Consider the following 20,306-nt stretch of genomic DNA (forward strand, 5'->3'; position numbering starts at 1 on the left):
ATATATATATATATATATGTATGTATGTATGTATATGTGTGTATATGTGTGTGTGTTATTTATTATTTATGTTTTACTGAACAAAAAATATCAATAAATGCTACTGAATATTACAATATTGATATGCAATTGAGATAATTGAGTTAATTTTCACAACTTACTTGTATTGTTTATTTTTTGTTTTTTCTTTTGTTTAAATGAAAAAAAAAAAGCTGATCAGACATTGTAACTAACTAACTAGCTAACTAACTAACTAACTAACTAAATAAATCAATAAAGTTTAGCCTTGGGTAAAATAATGAAAAAATAGTAAAATAATAATCCTCTGAAACAAGTTGAATACAACATTAGATATTTTGGTGGTGCCAGATAAACATTGCTAAAGTGACATTTCCAAACAAAAGTGTGTTTGTTGATACACTTTATTTGTCATTTGCAACAATACTTGCTTATTCAACAAAAGAAACTCAGAACAAACTTTCATTTGGATCGTCTCTTGAATGGTCACACTCTTGAAGAATGCAGAAATTACTTTTGTTTTGCTATGTTTGATTGATCATTAAAGACGTTTCTTGCTGGTTTGGGTAATGCCCATTTTAATCTATCCTTCATCTCCATCAATAAAACATCTCCAGTGCGTTTCAGCTGCGCTCGGATGAATGAGCTAAAAGAGAGAAAGACTTACATTAAAGGGTTATAAAATTCCTCTTCCATGTGATAGTTGCGCTGTATGTTTGTAAATGATGGCCATTTAAAATCCATAAAACTGTTATTGTGCATAATACTTTATTAATATATCTGTGTATAAGGTGCTGTTAAGCGTAGAACATGAGAAATAAACGACTCCATGATCTCCTCCTGTCTGTTTTTCCATCTCTCTGCCTTTTGTTTTCATACCTGCTGCAGGACGCAAAGTGTTTTCAGGAAAAGTAAATGGTTCTTTGATGCAGGGATTTTCTCTTGTATATAAATCTCCAGAGAACGTCATAGAACCACAAGCATTAGTAGTACTCACTGAGAAATGTATAGTTTTTATTTTATTTTATTTTATTTTATTTTTCAATTAACACTGTATTGTTAGTTTACTATTGTTATGTAAATACATTTATTTATTTCCCTCGGGTATATTTATTGCTTTGTTATTGTTTGGTTATATTGAAGCAGACAAAACTGGAATGTACATTTATAGATATTTTGTTTGATGCCAGATGCCTTCACCTCAACGAACTGATGAAAAGTGATTTGGGCTGTGTTGTTTTGGTTTTGATGGCATGTTAATGTAATGTAAATCACTGCATTTATTCCTTTATTGTAAAAAGACATGTTGTGGCTGGAACCCCTGTTTGCATTAATAAATAAAATAGAGAGATAATATACACTGTATGTCGAATGCAAAAAAATCCATTTGCATTTAGAATATTTATTCAAGCTTTCTTCCATGTTTGTATAATCCTAGTATTAAAAGGAAAATTCAATTTTTCGTTTCCGTCTAAAATGCAAACAAAATATTACCTTTTTTTCCCTTCTCCAGCAGCGGGCCAAAGGAGGCATTGTTATTCGTTTATAATCTTCTTTGTCGTCTTCATTCATTTTTCCTCCTCTAGCTGCTGAAATAAACCATAGTCAAGAGTGTAATTTTTCAATTGCCTGATGCATTAATGAAATGATGAAAGTGCAGGATTAAAACGGGTTTCTTGTTTTGAAGCATTGTTTCCTCTCTGTGCTGTTGCTTTTGCGCAGGCAGAAGGGTTTAAGAACTGGATTTCACGCTCAGCCCTGGAGGTGTTTGTCTTGAGACAGCGATCTAACCGGTGTAGACTGAGATTCCACTTCTTCATGATCAGTCCAGGCAATTTTTGGTTTGGTTGGTTTTGGGTTTATGTTGTATATAAATATTTTAGATAGACTGTTCTTAAATTAACATTAACAGTCAAATTTATTGAGCTACCATAATTAAAAATGCCAATAGAAGCTCTTAATTTTTTCACTATGTACTATCCCTCATGTTTTCCCAAACCTTTTACTTTGTCTAGTCCATGGACTATAAAAGGAGAAATTTTGAAGTCCTATTGGTCGCTCTTTTCCATGCAGTTGCAATGAATGGGAACAGGAGCTTTCAAGCTTTAAAAAAGAAGCCAAAGTAGCATAACAGTGTCATGAAAGTGGTCCGTTTCTGTATTCCAAGTCTTCTGATGTCTTATGATAACTTTGTGTGATGAAAAGCCTGAAATTTAAAGTCTAATTCACTGACAGTCTTTCCCTCCATTAATCACTGCAACTAAATCATTCAGTCAAAACTTTAAAACCAGTCCGATTTGTGAACAAATCTTTTGGAATAGTTTTGTGAGCTGAAATAAATATAATGAACCAAACATCGCTTGTTATGAAATTAATCTGCTACAACTTGAATTTTGTTTCTGTTTTTATTTACAGTTCATTTTAATGGTCATACTAAACAATATCCAGTAGTATATATACTAATGAAAAGGAACACATTCCTAGTTGGTGTTTTTGGTGCCTTACTGATGAGGCTTTGATGCTTCACAAGACAAATAAAGTGTTGAGATTCACAGAAGCGGAAGATCTGCATAGAACAGACATTTGATTTCAGAAATCAATTCCTGAAATTATTTCATTTCTCTCCCTCTCTGCGAAAGTCTCCACAGCTTTAGTTTATTGCTGTCCTCAGCACACTTTATCCCACGCAAAGCCTGCCGTGTTTCTCCGCCTCTTTTTCCTCTCGCTGTTTTGTATGTATGTTGTTTTTTTAATGCAGCGCTGGACGGCGGACCGGCACGATTACATTTCGGGTCGTGTTGAGCCCACTGCCCTGTAATACCAGGGCTTTTCAAAATGCATTTCCCCCCTCCTCTCATCGCATTAGAATATGAAAGTGTGTGCGGTTCCGCAGTTGTCCGCAGACATACTCTCATGCATAAGACATGAGCGCTGCAGTCAATGCGATTGGCGAGGCGCGTTTAGGGAGAGAGGATATCCCTGGTCTTAGACACATACACATGCTATAATGAGCAGGATTTGATTCTTCAAACATCATATGCACTGGGGAGGAAGTGCACTTTAGCGTGCGTGTGCGCATTTACGTGTTAAAAGTATCTCTCTTGTATGCCGCGTAGGGGATATAAAGAATTGCTGGTGTTTATTTAAAAGGGCTTGTTTGTCCATTTCGAGAGCTTTTTGGTAGCTTTTCGAGCTGAAAACTTGAATACCTTGATCTTTTTTATGTCATTGGATCTTGAGGATCATCAGTGATTTTGTGTGTATGAATAGGTACTTTTATGCATATGTTTAAGTTTAGTTGGTAATTCTTTTGGGACAAAATTGTCACTAAATATATATATTTTTTTTTAAATGTAAATGATTCATACTGTAAATATATGGTTAAAATAAAATATATTTTGATATATTTAAATAAAAGATTAAACAGATTTGCAATTAATATTTGAAGTTTTATAAAGAAAATATATAGAATTAATATATTGCATTAATTATAAATAGCCTTTTATTAAAAGTGTATGATTTGTTTTTATGTGTACGTGTTATGTAAATGTGTAAGAGTGTGCATGGATCTAATAAGCAGATGATGGATTTCCCTTCTGTGTCAGGCAGAACTGAGTAGTGTTACTAAGGTTAATGTGATATTTTATTAGATGGTATAATATCAAAAATGTGTTTTTATCCTCAAGTCCTTATGACAATAAATTTAATTCAGGCTACAAGCAGCTGATTTAATCTACAATATGAGTAGAGACTTTTAAATGTCTTAAAAAGACACTGAAAAATCTATATTTAACAATATTTAAAGGGGTCATATGATGCTGCTAAAAAGAACATTATTTTGTGTATTTGGTGTAATGAAATGTGTTTATGCGGTTTAAGGTTAAAAAAAACACATTTAACAAAAGTCGAGTGGAATTTTTAGAACAAGCAAAAAATGGCATACATTCCACCGTATACCATGGTAGAGTTTGATTACCGTCTCCAAAAATGGTCACCGTATAGGCTATTTTTATGATAATATTATTGTGCTGAGAAATTTATAGTAAGGCTGAAAGGGAGGAGTGCATGGATTCAGAAGTGGAATTCAGTGTATAACAATTGTGGGAAAATAGAAAAAGCACCTCTGAAACTCTACTCAATCTCTCTCTCTGTGGATGGCATGCACCACAGTGGGACGCTGCGTTTGATCAGGTGATAGAGTACACACACTCCAGCATCTCTGAGCGCTCTTTCCCACACTTCGTAACACTCTTTCCAAACTGCACATTTGCTCTGTGGGGTTCACTGCAGTACTGGTAACCTATAGACTCGGCCTCCCGCAAACATCAATTATTTACTGCTGGGCTGCAGTGTGCTAGTCAATGTCAGCACTTGAGCGAGAGAGACGGAGAGAGAGAAATATAGGAAGAGAAAGACAAGAAATGATGTGAACTCAAGCAATTTTGTTCTGCTTCAATTACCGGTCTAAATGGACTTGACCCCTCTGTTATTTTCTCTTTCTCTGCAAGAGGAGAAGTTCATGTCCCAGGCACTTTCCACGAATAAGGTTCAAAATAGGCTATGAAAAGCTAAAAAAAAAATAAAAAGAAGTATAATTTGTGTAAAAAAAAAAAAAACGAATAATGAAACTATGCACTTGTCTTTCCATTGTTGTGTCGACAGGGTCTAAATCAGGGTTCCTCAAATCCCTGGAGTACCAGTGCCCTGCAAAGATTAGCTCTAACTCTAATCAAAGGCATCTGAGCAAGCTGATAAAGGTCTATAGAATGTCTAGAAATTTACAGGTAGTTGAGTTTGATCAGGGTTTGAGCTAAACTCTCCAGGCCCGGATTTGAGGAACCCTGGTCTAAGTGCTCACAAAAATAAACAAATACACACAAGTAAATAAAAAGAATATTGTGCCTCTAATATTTTAAAAAGGCAACATCAAAGCGTCCCACCAAATGTTTGTTCCTTTTTTCTTGACTGCTTCATAAGTAGAATATGTCATTCATATGAATATGACAGAGAAAGACAGGGGAAAAAAGAAAGTGGGAAGAGAGAAGAAGGTCTTTTTACATGTAGAGGCAAACTAAATAGCTGAAGGATGAATGAGATTGGGGGCAACTGAAGAAAGGCTTTGAACAACGGATGAAAGACGGAGGACAAAATAAAACACAGACACTCGTTGTTCGGAGTTGCAAGAGAGAAGCAAGGCGTGAAAGACGAAGCTACCTGGGGGACGTTTTCTTGTTCATTCACCCCTCTGTCTCTCTCTTACTCTATTTCTCTCTCTCCGTCTGGTGGTTTCTCTGGAAGTGAGGTCATCTGAAGAGCTGAATAGGGCAATACAGAAAAAGCATTGAATACAAGATTTAACTGTGACAACTTTAGACAAAACACTGAAAAATATTAGATGCAAGGCACTATTCTATTTCCATTATTTTGTTGTTGGCTCATATATCCAGTTCATCCCGAAAATCTCATGACTTATTACTGTGAGCACAGTGTGGCCGAAGGATAAAGCTTGAAAAACTTTTTAGAAAGTAGTACCTTAAAGGACCTTTTATAAAGTAAGTGTGTGAGTAGGGTTTCCGAACCATGGTTATGGAATAACTCCATAATTTGGATGTCATTTGTTCTGACACACCATTTCTGGTTTTGGAGTATCTACCAATGAGCTGATGAGTTCATTCTAATCCACCGCTGGAACTTTACCCAGGAATTAGGGACTTTGGGCTGGTACTCGGTGTGTTTCCACCGCAGGAACCAGGATCTAAATAAAGTTCCGGGTAAAAAATTGCCCCTCAGAAAGTCCCTGCTCGCGAGGTAGTACTTTTTCAAAGGTCCGGAACTTTCGGGGGTGGGACTTGAGCGCTGAACATGCTGATTGGTTGAGTTCACGCAGCATTATATTTCAACCACCATTTGCATTTAAAAAAAAAATTTTTTTATATTATTGTTATTGTGTCATGAATTGTAGTTTTTCAGGCGAGAATGTATTTGTTTAAAACTCAAATCTGCGGTTTATTTATAAAAACAGCGCCTATTTGAAAATGTGCTTCGCCGATTTCGGAGACAGGAGCTCCACGCGATCAGCCGTCGCTCAGTGCTCATGTATCCCGACGAGAGCAGCTTCAACTCGGCTAGTCCTTCTGACATTTGCCGCTGGCTCTGATGTCTCTGTAGTGGATAAATAGAAGATATAATTAGTTTTGGGTAAATCTTATCAGGTAATCTTTGGTCTTTATTCTATTAATCTATTAATATGTTAAAATTAAAATGAAAACAGGCAATGTTTGATATAATATTTCGTTTCATTGTAATGTAGGCCATGTACGTTCCCTGAACATTTCTGCGGCTATTAATATGTTTAAATGAAAACGAAAAGGGGCAGTGGTGTTTGATATATTTTGTCTTATTGTAAATACAGTGAGGAAAATTGCAGTAGCCAAGGTGAGCTGACTGATGTTATCAAGTACGCTGCTGTTTGCAGAATTATCGGATTTGCGTCCTCCTGTCCGCAGCAGTTCGCACTCCTGAGGCGAAGTCCGAACTACCGAGGATTCAAGTCCGAAATTTGTGTACTTGGTATCGAAATGCGCGCAGATCTACGTCACCAGACTATTTACCTATTCTTCTTGGTAATTTAGACCGCAATGAAAACGCAGACAGCAACAGGTCGGGGGGGGGGGGGGGTCCTTGGGGAAAAAGGTTCTTGGAATCCTGGGGAAAAAAGTTCCTGGTACAATTGTGCCGGGTAATTTCGGTGGAAACGTGACTATCCAAAAATTGTATTGATAGGGGTACTCCAGGACCAGGGTTGGAAAACACAGCTACAGAAGATTGGGAGTGGAACATGTGCACTGGAACGAGAGGATTCTTTATTTTGTAGGTGCTCTAATGCTGGTCATTAATGGGTGATGTGGAAGTGTGGAGGTAAGTGAACAGGTGTTGACAGTTTCTCAACCATGCCTTCTCGCACTTGACCTAATTGTCACTGTACCCAGTTTACCTATGACAGTCTCCCTACCAGGTATTATTGACTTGGTAGAGATCTGTGAAGGTAAAAACGATGGGGGAGGAGGATCATCCTTTGGAATCAATCTTTGTTGCCATTTGTTGAACCTTCCCAACACTGCATATCTATGTTCAGCAGGGTAGGTTTTACAGCTAATATATGTCTGAAAGCTCTTCATCCTGGAGTATGTGGAAAAAGACAGTTTTGACTACTGCCTCCAATGTGTCTATTTGCCCATATAGGGCAGTGTGTTAATGCCTCTATAGGCAAACACTTCTCCATTGATCCATTTCAAGCTGTTCTTTTCTTGTCAGGTCTGTGAGGGTTAAAGTTAACATCTGTAATAGCTGACCAACTCAAGGAAAGCACACATCTCACTCTTTGTCAGATGCCAGGGAAATTTCTTGACTGCATCACCCTTGTCCTCCTGGGGAGGATTTATTAGTCCTCTCGCCTTCTGGAACCCTGAGTATCATTCTTCATAAAGATGACTCTTGCCTTGGTAGTCTGTGCAGAACTATCAAGAAGTAGAAGACAGTCCTACTAGCCTCTGTGGTGAATTTTATTAGGCTGATGTAACTGAACTGATTGTGGGGACTTGTTTTGAATTATGCCCATTATGATTTGGATGATGGCAGGTCCCTCTTGCAAGCCAGTCAGTAGGAATTGATTCTGCCAATGGCTAGAATAGTGAGGTGAACCAGGCTTTGCAAAGACAATCCATTTGCTCATTCTTCCAGCAAATAGGACCTTGTTCTTTTAGAAGCTATTGTAGAGCCATTGCAGCTGTAGTCTATGGGGCCTGACCAGTGACTCTAGGAAATGTACAGATCTGGTGCAATGCTATGTTGATGCATCTGGTGTTCTTTGCAAAGATGCCCAGGCAATGACTCCTTCAGCAGCTGATACAGCTTACACTTGATAACCTGTGTTTTTTCCAGAAAATTTGGCCTCTTTCACACCCTAATGTTACGGTCATACTTGTGAAATGTAGGCAGAATTTTGTAGGCAAAAAAAACCAGTCCATTTTTCGTTGTCATTATTGCAGCAATGTATGAAAAGTCACTTTCAAACTAAGCAGCTTTCTGCTAGTCATCATAGTGAACTTGCATGACCAACTTGAAAATGAGTGAAATCTGTGTGGGGAACTTTTTCGTGTGAAACTTTCAATTGCACAAATTCCTATTGAAATGAACGGAATTTGCCCACTAAATTTTGCAAAGCCAAAGGTAAATGTCATTGCACCTTAAAGATCCGCCTACTACAGACTACTTGACCAAATCAGACAACATTTATTCGGATCTCTGTGCAGCATTGGATAGGTACAAGTCTTCCACAATAAGCTGGTCAAGGATTAGCCAATTTGATCTCATTGTTGAACATGTAGAACTACCACTAAACATTCATTTTTTTCATACACTTATTATATCCATGCTGTTCACATGAATTTCAGCGATTGGGAGAGTGCCACTGTATATGCAGTGCTCCAACTACTTGTTTTCGTTCCATATGCAAGGTGCCAAGCTTCGCTCAAGGTTGCCCTGTTTTCAATTGCAGATCTTGTCTACATCCTATCATTCAACCATAGTGCCAAATATGGCAAGAATATTGGGATGTGCAAGACTTGACTGCCCAGTGGTGATCACTTCAGACCTGTGACCACCTTGCTGCCCAGTCACAGTCCCATCCAGTCCTTCAACGGATGTAATCACTAATAAAGATTAGGCCAAATGAAGTCACTTGGTTGAAGGCCTGAACCTTCAATAAAAGTGGATTCTCTGTGTGCCCATACATTCCCACTTGCTTGCCATTTTTTAAGTTCAAACTGAAAATGGACTTATTGAATTGTGGACAATAGTAACTGAGCTTTGGTTGTTTGCTTGAGACAACTTTAAGGTCAAACGGGTATCTCATACATGCAGAAAATCTGCATACTGTGTTTATACTGCATACTGCATTGCTTTGAAAAGTAATATGAGTAGTATGTGTGTGTGTGTTCAAACACAGCTTTTGTCTTTCTCTCTCCTCTGCTGTGGTCCGTTGGTTACAGGGCAGACTTAAAGGTGAGCCTCTCACATTTACTCCCTCTTACATCATCCTGTCAGGCGTGTCATTGAGGGGATGTGAAATCAAGCGCTCCTCTCCTGGCTCTTAATTTAGACCCCCAGGTCAGCATGGCTCTGTCCAGCCCAAAGCTCTGATCTCCCCCTGGCCCCCACCAGGCCTCTCCATTCTCCTCCAGCTCACTGGCTAATGCGCCGGGAAGCCTGTATCAAACCTGGGTCTTGCCTTAACTCTTGCCCCAGCTGCCCCTCCCTCACCTGGGTTAACCCCACTGAGGATGGGACCTACAAGAAGATTAATGGGGCATGCTGTCGGGAGAAAAAAATTGTTTGTTACTGTGTATGCGTGTATTTGTGTGTGCGTGGCTGAGGTGGTGCACAGACTGCTCCGTAATTCAGGGATTTGGGAATGGCTAAAGTGCAAAGCAATTAGAGATGAAAAGATATATGTTTTTACAGTTGCGTGTGCCTCTGGAGCTCATATTTCTTGGATATTGTTTAAAGGGGTACAATTTCTCACGGTTCGGTTCGTATCACGATTTATGTGCAGTTTGGTTGCCTTCTGTATGTTGGTGCAAATGGTTTAACATGGTTGTCCCATTGCCATAAGCAAGGGATGTCCAATATTGTTCCTGAAGGGCTAATGTCCTGCAAAGCTCCAACCTGCTCAAACAAACTTGCTTGGGAGTTTCTCCTAATCCTGAAGAATTTGGTTAGCTGGTTTAGGTAAATTCTGCAGGATAGTGGCCCTCCAGGAACATGACTGGATACCCCTGCCATAAACATATGCCAGACATGCCAAGCAATTTGCGAAAATCAGCAATAGTTTTAATCATGTTTTCCACTGTTGTTGTAGTTTACATTAAATCCAAAATGTTCCCAGTCAAGAAACTTAAACAGTGCTAGTGGATTTTCTATCTGCAGTTTATCAATGTCGTCTTATCATTTTCAACTTTTTCATACCAAAATGTGCCAATCTAATTTCTTTGCTGTTTCAGTTGTACTCAAATGTAAATTGCAACACCAAATGAAATTTAAGAAATGGGTTCGGGGAACATTTTAATCCGCTTTTCCGAACACTCCACTGTTTTTTCATTGGTCAGAAATGTTTAATATGCTAAAATGAAATCAATAGCTTTTTTACCATAAAACGTATAATCAAATGCTATTTAGTGGTAAAAAAATATAGGATTCTATTCTAGAACTTTAAAATGACTTATGAGTCCTCATTATTTTGTCTACCTAATTGTCTTGAGTTCCCTCCTCTTACCTGATATCATGCAGCATGTCAGTAAATACCAGTGGTGTCTCTTCCCCTGTATTGCTGCTACACTGACGCAAATGACCTTTACTTAGCAGGTAATTGTTCAGTCCAGTGCCAATGTGTGATTGTTATCTCTCTCTCCCTCTCCCTCTCTCTCTCTGAAGAGTGCTAGGTCAGCACTAGGGTTCTCCTGCGCTAAGCTGCAAGGTCCTCTCTTCATTCTCAAGGTGCCCCCTTCCTGGTGCATTTTTTCCTGTCTTTTTCTCTCTCCCCTATATTGGCTGGATACACCTACCGAATGGAAGACTAAGTGTTAATTCACTGTCTGATAAAGATCCTTTTAGCTGCTCTTTGAGGTCTTGTCTCTGAGATAGGATGCCCACAAACCAAAGGTAGATTGGGCTCCAAACCATCACCGACTTAAAAAAAAAAAAAAAAAAACAGGGAAAAGGGTAAAAATAATCAATTTAATTGCTATTCATGTGTTTGAGATTGAGGCAAAGCGGGAGTAAATGGAAGATAGGATAGGATTTTTTTCCCCCATCTACAGAATAATGGGTGTGTGTGTGTAGAGAGGGAAAATAGAAGACTATTGAAAGTGCTCTGTTAGGACAGAAGGTTATCTGGCCTCGCTTTAGACTGACAGGTATAGCTGTCAAAGCTGTCATCACCTTTGAACCCAGAACCACACGCAAAAACGCACTGAATGAAAGACAAATGAATTAAAAAATGTGCTTTCTCCTTTGTGCAAAGACAGAAATGGGGGAAAAGAGGATAAGAGAAGGCAGCTGTCTAGTGTATGTATGGAGAGTGAGTGCGTTTAATATCAAATTTAGAAAATATAGCACTTTCCTGTTCCTTCGTAGAGCTACCTTCAACCAAACAAGCGGAAATCAATTTATTGTGTGGAAGAAGTTAGAATAGGGATGTTTGTGTCAAAGAAAGGCAAGGAAAGATTTGCATAACTTATTACTTTTCTGTAACATGTACACAATGTTCACAGTTTACCCAGAATGCCCCCCTCCGCCACACGCAAATCCTTTTATAGCACCATGGGCTTTATTTCTATTTCCTCTCAATGTTCGTACAATACAAATGCAAATGACAAACATAGTCTATTGTGCCGCCCGGCCCATGCGGTGCGTTTCCTCTTCCTATAGAATTCTGTCTTTTCAGTTCCGCCGGATCATGATTATGAAAACAGATTCTTGAATTGTTCCGTCGATACTTTGTTTCACTCTGTTGGTTTATTTATCACAATTGTTGAACGTAAGTGCAAGATTGATGGTAAGGAAGTATCATATTCCATTATTAATTTACAAAGCATGTGCATTTTTTTAGAACTATCATTTTAAATATATATTTTTAAAAAACATCAATACAGAATGAAAAGTAAGAAAAGTCTTAGACCACTAGTAAAAGGATTTTTCTAATTTAATAATTTAAAATACTAATTATATGATCTGCATTGAGTGAGAGAAAAGTTGAATAAAACCCACTGTATATTAATAATTATATGTAACTATTTAAAGTGCTTTGGTGTTGAAAATAAGCCAATAAAGATTTGCCTTTGGTATATTCTTGGAAGTGCATAGATTGTAATTTTCCTTCTTTTTCCCGGTGTAAATTGATTGAATTTAATATTAAGGCAGTCTGTTTATTACGATTTTCTTGTTTAAGGATCTTTTGACACCACGCAGGCCGGTATCTGGGAGCCCCAGTCCTGCAGTCGCGTGATGCTTTGACATATATTTTGCGCTGAACCTCTCTATCCCGTGCACACCTTGCGCTCTTCAATTCTGTCGAGTTCCCAGACTGTCGTTCATCTTTCTACCTGAGCGCCTGACCTGCTTGCCAACTCGAGCGTGGCGTCGTCATTGTGCACGCATGTGTACACTTTAGCATTTAAAGAAGTGCTTTAACAACCTTTGTTGTGGACACAAATGATGCAACATTTGAGAGTGTGGATGCTTACGCAGGTGCTTTCCTTTGAGCGACTGCTTAATTCACAACATCTGCACTTTTTGGCTGCTTAACACGCACCTGCACAAAACCAATCTGTTATTATTTATTCGTTTTTTTTTTTTTTTAAACCAAGCTATTTTCAGAAACCAGCCAAAGGATTAACTAAATGATTGTTGTCATTAAAGGTTTGATTTTTGTTTGTTTGTTTGTTCATGTCTTTTTATAATTATAGGGCTTGATGGCAGCCTGTTTTATTGGTATGTATATCTACTTTATTAGTAATGAGTAACATGCAAACACTACCTCATATCTTTCTTGTAATGCTGTGCTCTTTCTTGCACACACACACACACCCACACACACCCACACACTTATTTTTGCAAATGCTTCTACTTTCCATAAAAAAAATAGCGTGCTTTGACAGTTGCGTTAATTTAAGATCATGTTTGATGCATCTTTAAACAGCCATGGACTGTTCACATTTCTGCTGCACATGCGAGCTCGTCTCTCAAATAATTTAATCATCTGTCTAATCATACTGAATATTTAAATACATTTAATGTCTAGCATGCTCAGTCTCTTAAGCAGTCATAGAAAAAGAGCATGTCTTTGCCTTCCCACCACATCACACAGATAACTACAAAGTACATACGATTTATTGGGTGGTGATTATTCTTTTTTTTCAGTATCAGTGAAGGAGTGTAATCAAATATAGATTTAAAATGATTAACTACAATAATATTAAAAATAATATTAGCTAAATTAATAAAGAACAAACCGTGCATATGAACCCAAATCAAAAGAGACAAGAAATTATATCTTGCCTAAAGAAAATGAAAAACTATATATGCAATTATTATTATTATTATTATTGTTATTATTATTATATATGTAAATGTAAAATAAAATATTATAAATACTATTAGCTAAATTAATCATGAATAAAATTAATATAAAAAATAAAGAATTTAATCTAATTTAAAATTAATAATTTAAAAAGTTTTTTGTTTTTGTGTGTGTAAATTCATATATATTTTTTTAAATTAAATAATATTAAGGTTAATATTTAATTTACAGATGGTAAAAAATATACATGTGCTGGGGTTGAAATGTGATTTACTAAAAACAAATAAACAAACGCATGATCCATCATCTAATATCACCCAAGATGGACAGAATGATATTCTAGTAATCTATTACTCTTGACAAGGCTTGAAGAGTCTCAAATAATCTCATGACTTCCACATCTCTGTCTTTCAGTCTTTCTCTCCCAAACACGTGCGCGCACACACCCTTCCTCCTTATCCCTATTTTGCCAAATCCATTGCTTCATTCAGCACACAGTAAATAAAAGATGAATATTTATGGCCGTGGCATGTCGCCTGGCTGCAGACTTGTGTAGGTTGCAGAGGAATCGATTTTTACAAACTGTGTTTTGGATTTAATTCAGCGCCTGCAAGCATTTGCATAGAAATAATCTGCACTGAGTTAGATTTAAAGGGATGGGGTGGAGGGGAAAGCTTCTACCGTAGGACATATTGCCCCTTTTAAAGCACTCCACAACACTCTTACATCTTTATTTTCCTTTGCCTTTACATGTTACCCCTCTTTCAAAACGCAACATGTCAGTTTGTCTTTCTCTTTAGCGAGTTTGCTTATTAGTTACTGGGAATTAAAGGACAAAAAGCATAGGTGAATTAAAAAAAGAAGCAGAAGTTATATGAAATCAACATGCACTGAGTCCAAAATTAACTTAATGCCAGGTGAAGTGACAAAATGTTTGTACTAAACAAGATAAGCTAATGTTTTATTTAGGGCTATTGATGTAACATATTAATTTGATGCAGTTTATTGTTGGAAAAATAACACATTAAAATTATTACCTGTACGTCGTCTTTCATTGCATGCAGTTGCTGACAAACATGATGCAGGATGATGACTGACTGTGTGATGTAGTTATGTGCCCTTAAAATGAGGGCAAAAAATTGCTGGTTCAGCAATATCACTCGAGCGAGATAAGTTTATTTATTTTTACGAATATCAGCAACAATTGCAAATGTTCAGTAAATGTAAAGTTAATATTGATCAGTTTTTTGACACAATATTGTCTGTTTTGCACAATTTCACAAATTTCAGTTTTAGTTTCATATTCAAAATTGATGTGCGAATAATTTGATTAATTAATCGGCACATCATATAATTAATTTGATTTTAAATTGCTGGATGTATTTCTGAGGTGACATAAATATATACAGGACATTTTCCTAGTCGTGAGAAAAATTCACCCCCAAACGCTGCCTATTACAAAAACCGGTAACACTTTACTTGAAGGGGTGTGCATAAGACTGACATGACACCTTCATAATCATGACATGACACAAAAACCCTTATGTATACTAACACAAAGATGTTCTTACAGCTCGTCACACACTCGTACACAGCTCATCGACATTCAAACACATTATGATCAATAGGATAAACAACAGATAAACAACAGACAGGGATTTGTCAATATTTACTGTGTGCCGTAAAAGACAATTGTAATATGATGTTTCCTCATTTAATTAATGACGTTTGCGGATGAATGATGATGCCGATATTCTTTCTTCCAATCCAGGAATTCATCCAGTATAAAAATCCATTGTTTCTTAAAAGCGGACTTTTCAGTTGTACCTAAATGCCATTTGGCTTAACAGACGCTCCATCGCAATAAAACGCCAAGGTGATTTCCACATTTCCCATTGCTGCTGTGTGTCCTACCTGAGGATGACCTCATAAACTTGCAGAGCAAGACAGGACAGGATGTATTCCGCTGAGAGCACTTTGGGAATGACATCATCAAAACGAGACGGAATAATTCACCGATTGTGGTATAGGTTGTCGAGCGCAGGCAGGAGTTTCATGTTAGGTCAAATCGGCCATACTGACTATTATGTCCTGTGAGTGGAACCATTTGCAGTGCAATTCCAGCTTGCTATTTGCAGCTGTATGGAGCCTTGGTGACTGTCTGACTTTTCCAAATGGCTCTGCTCACTACCATTGACTCTAATGAAATCGGACTATTAGGGCCACTTGACACCGAGGTAATGGTGGTGACTTTTTTATGGATCATTGATAGACGCCAATAAGGAGTAGTCATGGCAATCATGGCCGGTGACAAAACACGAACTTGAATATGAAAGAGGGAGACTTTTTTTTCTTTTGAGGTGTGATTGAAAGATAATTGCGTGATGTGCGTTTAATATACATTATCCGTCCACTAACTAGGTGTCTTTGCATTTGGAAATGGATATGAGCATACAAAATGACATATTTTCAAAATCGACAATTTGCCTGTTGTCTGAACAACGTTAGTCCAAACAACATTAGACCTCAATGACTTTCAGACATTTTATAAATATATTATTTTGTGTTCCACTGATGAATGACTGTCATGTAGGTTTAATTACAATATAATGATAATATTTGGCTGTTTTGTATGTCAATCCAAAGTTGGCATCATATGGAGTCTTCAAGTGTTGTTAGTGTTGTCCAAAATCTTCACAAAGACTGGATCCAAACTGCAGCCGGTGCAATTCTGAGCAAATGATGATGGAATGTTCATTTTGGGTGAATTATTACTTTAAGACGTCTGTTTGAAAATGTATAGTGGTTGTAATTCATTCCCATTTAAAGGGAATCAATGAATTTGAAGATTTCCAAGGCAATTGCTGCTAAAAACTAGGAAACTAAGGGTAAAATGTAAATAAAAATACCAAGGCTTCAAAAATGTGTACTTTTGTGTGACATCTCTCCACTCTCAGATAAAAATGTACGAAATCTGTCACTGGGGCGGTACCTTTTTGAAAGGCACAAATATGTTCCATTAAGGTACTGATATGTACATTTTAGGTACTAATAAGCACCTTTAAGGTATTTATATGCACCCTTTAGGGTTAAATGAGGTACAAATATGAACGTTTTGAAAGGGTACTGCCCCAGAGTACCCTTTTTTCCCATTTTCTTTCTGAGAGTGAGGAACAGAAAATGGAAAGATTTGAGCAACTGTTAAAAAGTGTACCAGATCTGCTTTGATACACCTTGACCTTCACATAATTTCTTTCAGAAAACTGTTGCAAAATCCAAGAGTGAAGATGTTAAATGTGCTCAATTAGAGCAATGATTCACCGTTCCTTTGAGCTCTTCAAAGACACGGTTAGCCATCGATCCTTCCCCCTCGCTCTGAGTTTAGTGGGTCTGACACAATGGTACAATTAAACCCAACTCCAATTCAGCTTTAATTAAAACTACTGTTAGGAGCTTGACATTCACAGGCGGTCCGTCGCGGGATTGCTCGTGAAAGTCATGTTGTTCTTTTAATTGCTCCTGTGATTTCATGGCCTCCTGACTTCCTGCTTTGTAAACCTCGTCTCCATAACTCCTGGTCCATATACGAATAGCGGAACAGATTGAATTAAAACAGTGGCGGTCTAATAAGATAAAGCACTCTCAAAATAGATTAACCTTTCCACACCAAGACACCTCACTCCCCTTTCCTTTTTGCGTGCGTACGTAGACCTCCAAACTTTAATCTTCATTACGTCCTTTGATTTCTTCTTCCACCGCTACAGGAAATGCATAATTTACACTCTTTGAAGTTCCTCCAATGATACTGACAACATGTTACCTTTAATCTTTAGAGCCCCTGAACATTAAATATTTAGCCATTAACTTAACAAAGAACGAGCCAGACCAAAATGTAAGCTTTGACTTCTCAACGTCGCACACTTTACACAAGGCCAGTGAGAACCAATTAACTTCAGAGAGAGCAGCGTGTTTTCTTTCTCGTTCTTTTTTCTTTCTGACTTGTGGTTGTTTTTCTTCCACGTTTATATCATGTCATTACCCTTGAACAAAAGGTGGAAAAGTAAAGTGCTGGTGTGTGCAAAAAAGCGGCAAAGTATCTGCTTGACTTAAAGGCTAAGTGGCTGAACATCTCCCTGTCGCGCAGGTAATCCGGAAGTAAATTTGCTGCAGTTATTCACTTTGTCTGATCCCACTTCAGGTTTTCCAATGAGCCGCGGGATGCGGGAACATTCAGACTGGATTATGTAAAACCCGTATGTTTGTGTGCATGCGTTTTGGGAGGGGGGTCATGTAGCGGTATCGACAGTGACAGCGGTCTTTGGGAATTGGAGCTGTAGACTTGATCCTTGTTTTTGATTACGATGGCTTCCTGCTCGTTCTGGAGTGTGATGGTAATTCTCAATGACAGTGGTGTGCGGCTTGGGAAGCGGCCAGAGGAATGTGAAGAGGTCTCCTGTAGGCTTCTCTATCTCTGTCCCGAACCGCCACTTGCTGCCCTTCAAATGGTCCCGCGTAGGGCGTTTGTGTCATTTGTGTCACGCTGGTTGTGGCGGTACAGAGGTGTGATTCGGTCTATTTCTGGGCATTCAGCCGCTGTGCGAGAGAACAATGAATAATTAAGGACTTCCTTTCGCCATATCTCTCCTGAAATAGAACATAATAACACAGCCAAGTGTGAACAATTAACAGGCGGAGAGAGACGCTAAACACCATCAAGGCTTGCTCAGAATCTCTCAACAGACACTCAGAGGCACAATCATTCACACAATGTGGGGTTCGGTGCTGCTATCTTAGCTAATTTAAAGGTTCTTATTAAATTATGCAAATTGTCAGAAGGGTGGCCTAGCAGTGAGCACTGAGTTCAAAATGCATTGAGCTACGATGCTAATGTGGGAGATCTGCTTCCTCTGTCAGGGGTTTTCAGCCTACATGTACGATATCCAGCCCAAGTAATGCACAAAGCCCGTTTCATGGCCCTTTTCTCTGTAAAGAAAAATCACAGCAGTATTTCCCCAGCTCTGCCTGACCCCTCATTATAAACTGTCTCTATGCTCACGTTCATTTATAATGCTGCATATGCCTGTCCTCAGGCACTGCATTTTTCTGCTCTCAATACTACATTGATTTCCTGTATGACTTCATCTGCTTAATACCCATCGGCTCAGGGCTCTCACAAACACACACACACACACGTTTATGCACCCTGTCCAATAGGTTCACAGTATAATTTGATTATTATGACACAAAATACTTCCTACATGCTAAAATTAAATGAGTATCCTTAAATAAATGGTCAAGAACATCAGTTGATTGCATTTTAGTTAATTTAGTAATTGATTTTTGTCTCTATAATAATAATAATAATAATAATAATAATAATAATACAAATACATTTTAAAATATGATTTTAAAAACATTTTATAAATATAATATCTCTTTAATTTAAGCATTGAATCTTTTTTGGAAATATTTTATTTTCACTAAATATTTTTAAAATAATTGTATTTATAAACTGTATTTCATTTTAATTGGTATATTAAATTAAACATAAACGTATAATAATAATAATAATAATTGTTGCTGTTGTTATCATCTATGTTATTATTATTATCGATAGCTTATTTTATTTTTATTTTTTTTATGTGTTTATTTTTATTTGTTTATATTTTATTGATTTATTTTATTATTTGTTGAGACCATGTGGTTGAGCTTTGGTGCCTATCATGTGACAAGTTCAAGCATTTTAGTTAATTTAGTAATTGATTTTTGTCTCTATAATAATAATAATAATAATAATAATAATAATAATAATACAAATACATTTTAAAATATGATTTTAAAAACATTTTATAAATATAATATCTCTTTAATTTAAGCATTGAATCTTTTTTGGAAATATTTTATTTTCACTAAATATTTTTAAAATAATTGTATTTATAAACTGTATTTCATTTTAATTGGTATATTAAATTAAACATAAACGTATAATAATAATAATAATAATTGTTGCTGTTGTTATCATCTATGTTATTATTATTATCGATAGCTTATTTTATTTTTATTTTTTTTATGTGTTTATTTTTATTTGTTTATATTTTATTGATTTATTTTATTATTTGTTGAGACCATGTGGTTGAGCTTTGGTGCCTATCATGTGACACAAGTTCAAGTCACCCCAGTCGTTTTCCTGTCCTCTCTCTATTATTTGCATGAACAAAGGTAGATAGAACTTCAAAAAATAGCTACAATAGTTTGTTTTGTATTATGAATTTTTTCTTTTAAGCACGAGACACAGACTAGAGCTATTTTATAATGAATTATTAATTTACCGGGGTCATACATGAGCCAAATACATGAGCCTTTACCAAGACTTACCAAACGCAGGTGTCTTCTACCTCACTGTTGTTGTTTTATGCAGGTTAAACAGAGCACAATGTGTTTTTCCTCGCAAATCTCACCTGTGATTGTCTGCGGGATACATCAGTCTAATCGCAGGAGCCATGGTTCTATACGGCAGGGCGAGGTGGAGGTCCCCTTAATGAAAGAACTGACGTTTACCCCCAGACCACTGCATTCATCAGCCTACACTCTCTTCATTATACTCCACAAAGAGCTGCCAATGAGAATGCTGCAGCTCATATATTAAACCCTGTGATTGGCTACAAGTGTATTATCAGTCTAATGCACTTCCAAATAAAGCGCTCAGGCCATCTATCTGCGCTGGACACATGGGAGGAGAAATATGCCTGAAATTAGGAAGCAATGTGAAGTTTTGATAACAGGCATTTATTAGTAAAAAAAAATAAAAAAGGTTTGACTCCCAAATAATAAAGTTTTGCCAAAACTGAAAGTCATTTGTCTTTCCAAATCCTTATGACTTTTTTTTCTTTTTTCTTTTTTGGTGGAACACAAAAGGAATTATTTTGCAGAATGTCCAAGTTGCTCTTCTTCATGCAGTAAAAGCAAGTGGAAATCATGGACGAAGTCCAATAATGACCAAAAAAAAATACTTGTGAAATTTAAGTCGGCATTCAAATTTCTTATTTGAAATTGATACTTTTTCTTTTCAAGTACTTTGGACACATCAAGAAGTTTTAGTATCTTGTTACTTTTGTGACCACAATATATATATATATATATATACATATAC

The 20,306-nt window shown here is 37.0% G+C and overlaps 1 protein-coding gene across 3 annotated transcripts in view; it reads left to right on the forward strand.

The window, feature by feature from the left end:
- The window catches only part of wwox (WW domain containing oxidoreductase), a 278,900-nt gene that overhangs the window by 130,253 nt on the left and 128,341 nt on the right, over nt 1–20,306 (forward strand). The window contains exon 9 of one of the 3 annotated variants that reach the window (XM_016486576.1): nt 10,510–10,916. The exons of the other annotated variants lie outside the window; for them this stretch is intronic. Coding sequence (XP_016342062.1) covers nt 10,510–10,662 — 153 coding nt within the window. The 3' untranslated portion in view covers nt 10,663–10,916. Of the gene's footprint in view, nt 1–10,509; nt 10,917–20,306 lie in introns of those variants that run through there. 3 annotated transcript variants of the gene reach the window in all.

The sequence above is a fragment of the Sinocyclocheilus anshuiensis genome, unplaced genomic scaffold (genome assembly GCF_001515605.1).
Source record: "Sinocyclocheilus anshuiensis isolate Anshui unplaced genomic scaffold, SAMN03320099.WGS_v1.1 scaffold669, whole genome shotgun sequence".
Taxonomy (NCBI): Eukaryota; Metazoa; Chordata; class Actinopteri; order Cypriniformes; family Cyprinidae; genus Sinocyclocheilus; species Sinocyclocheilus anshuiensis.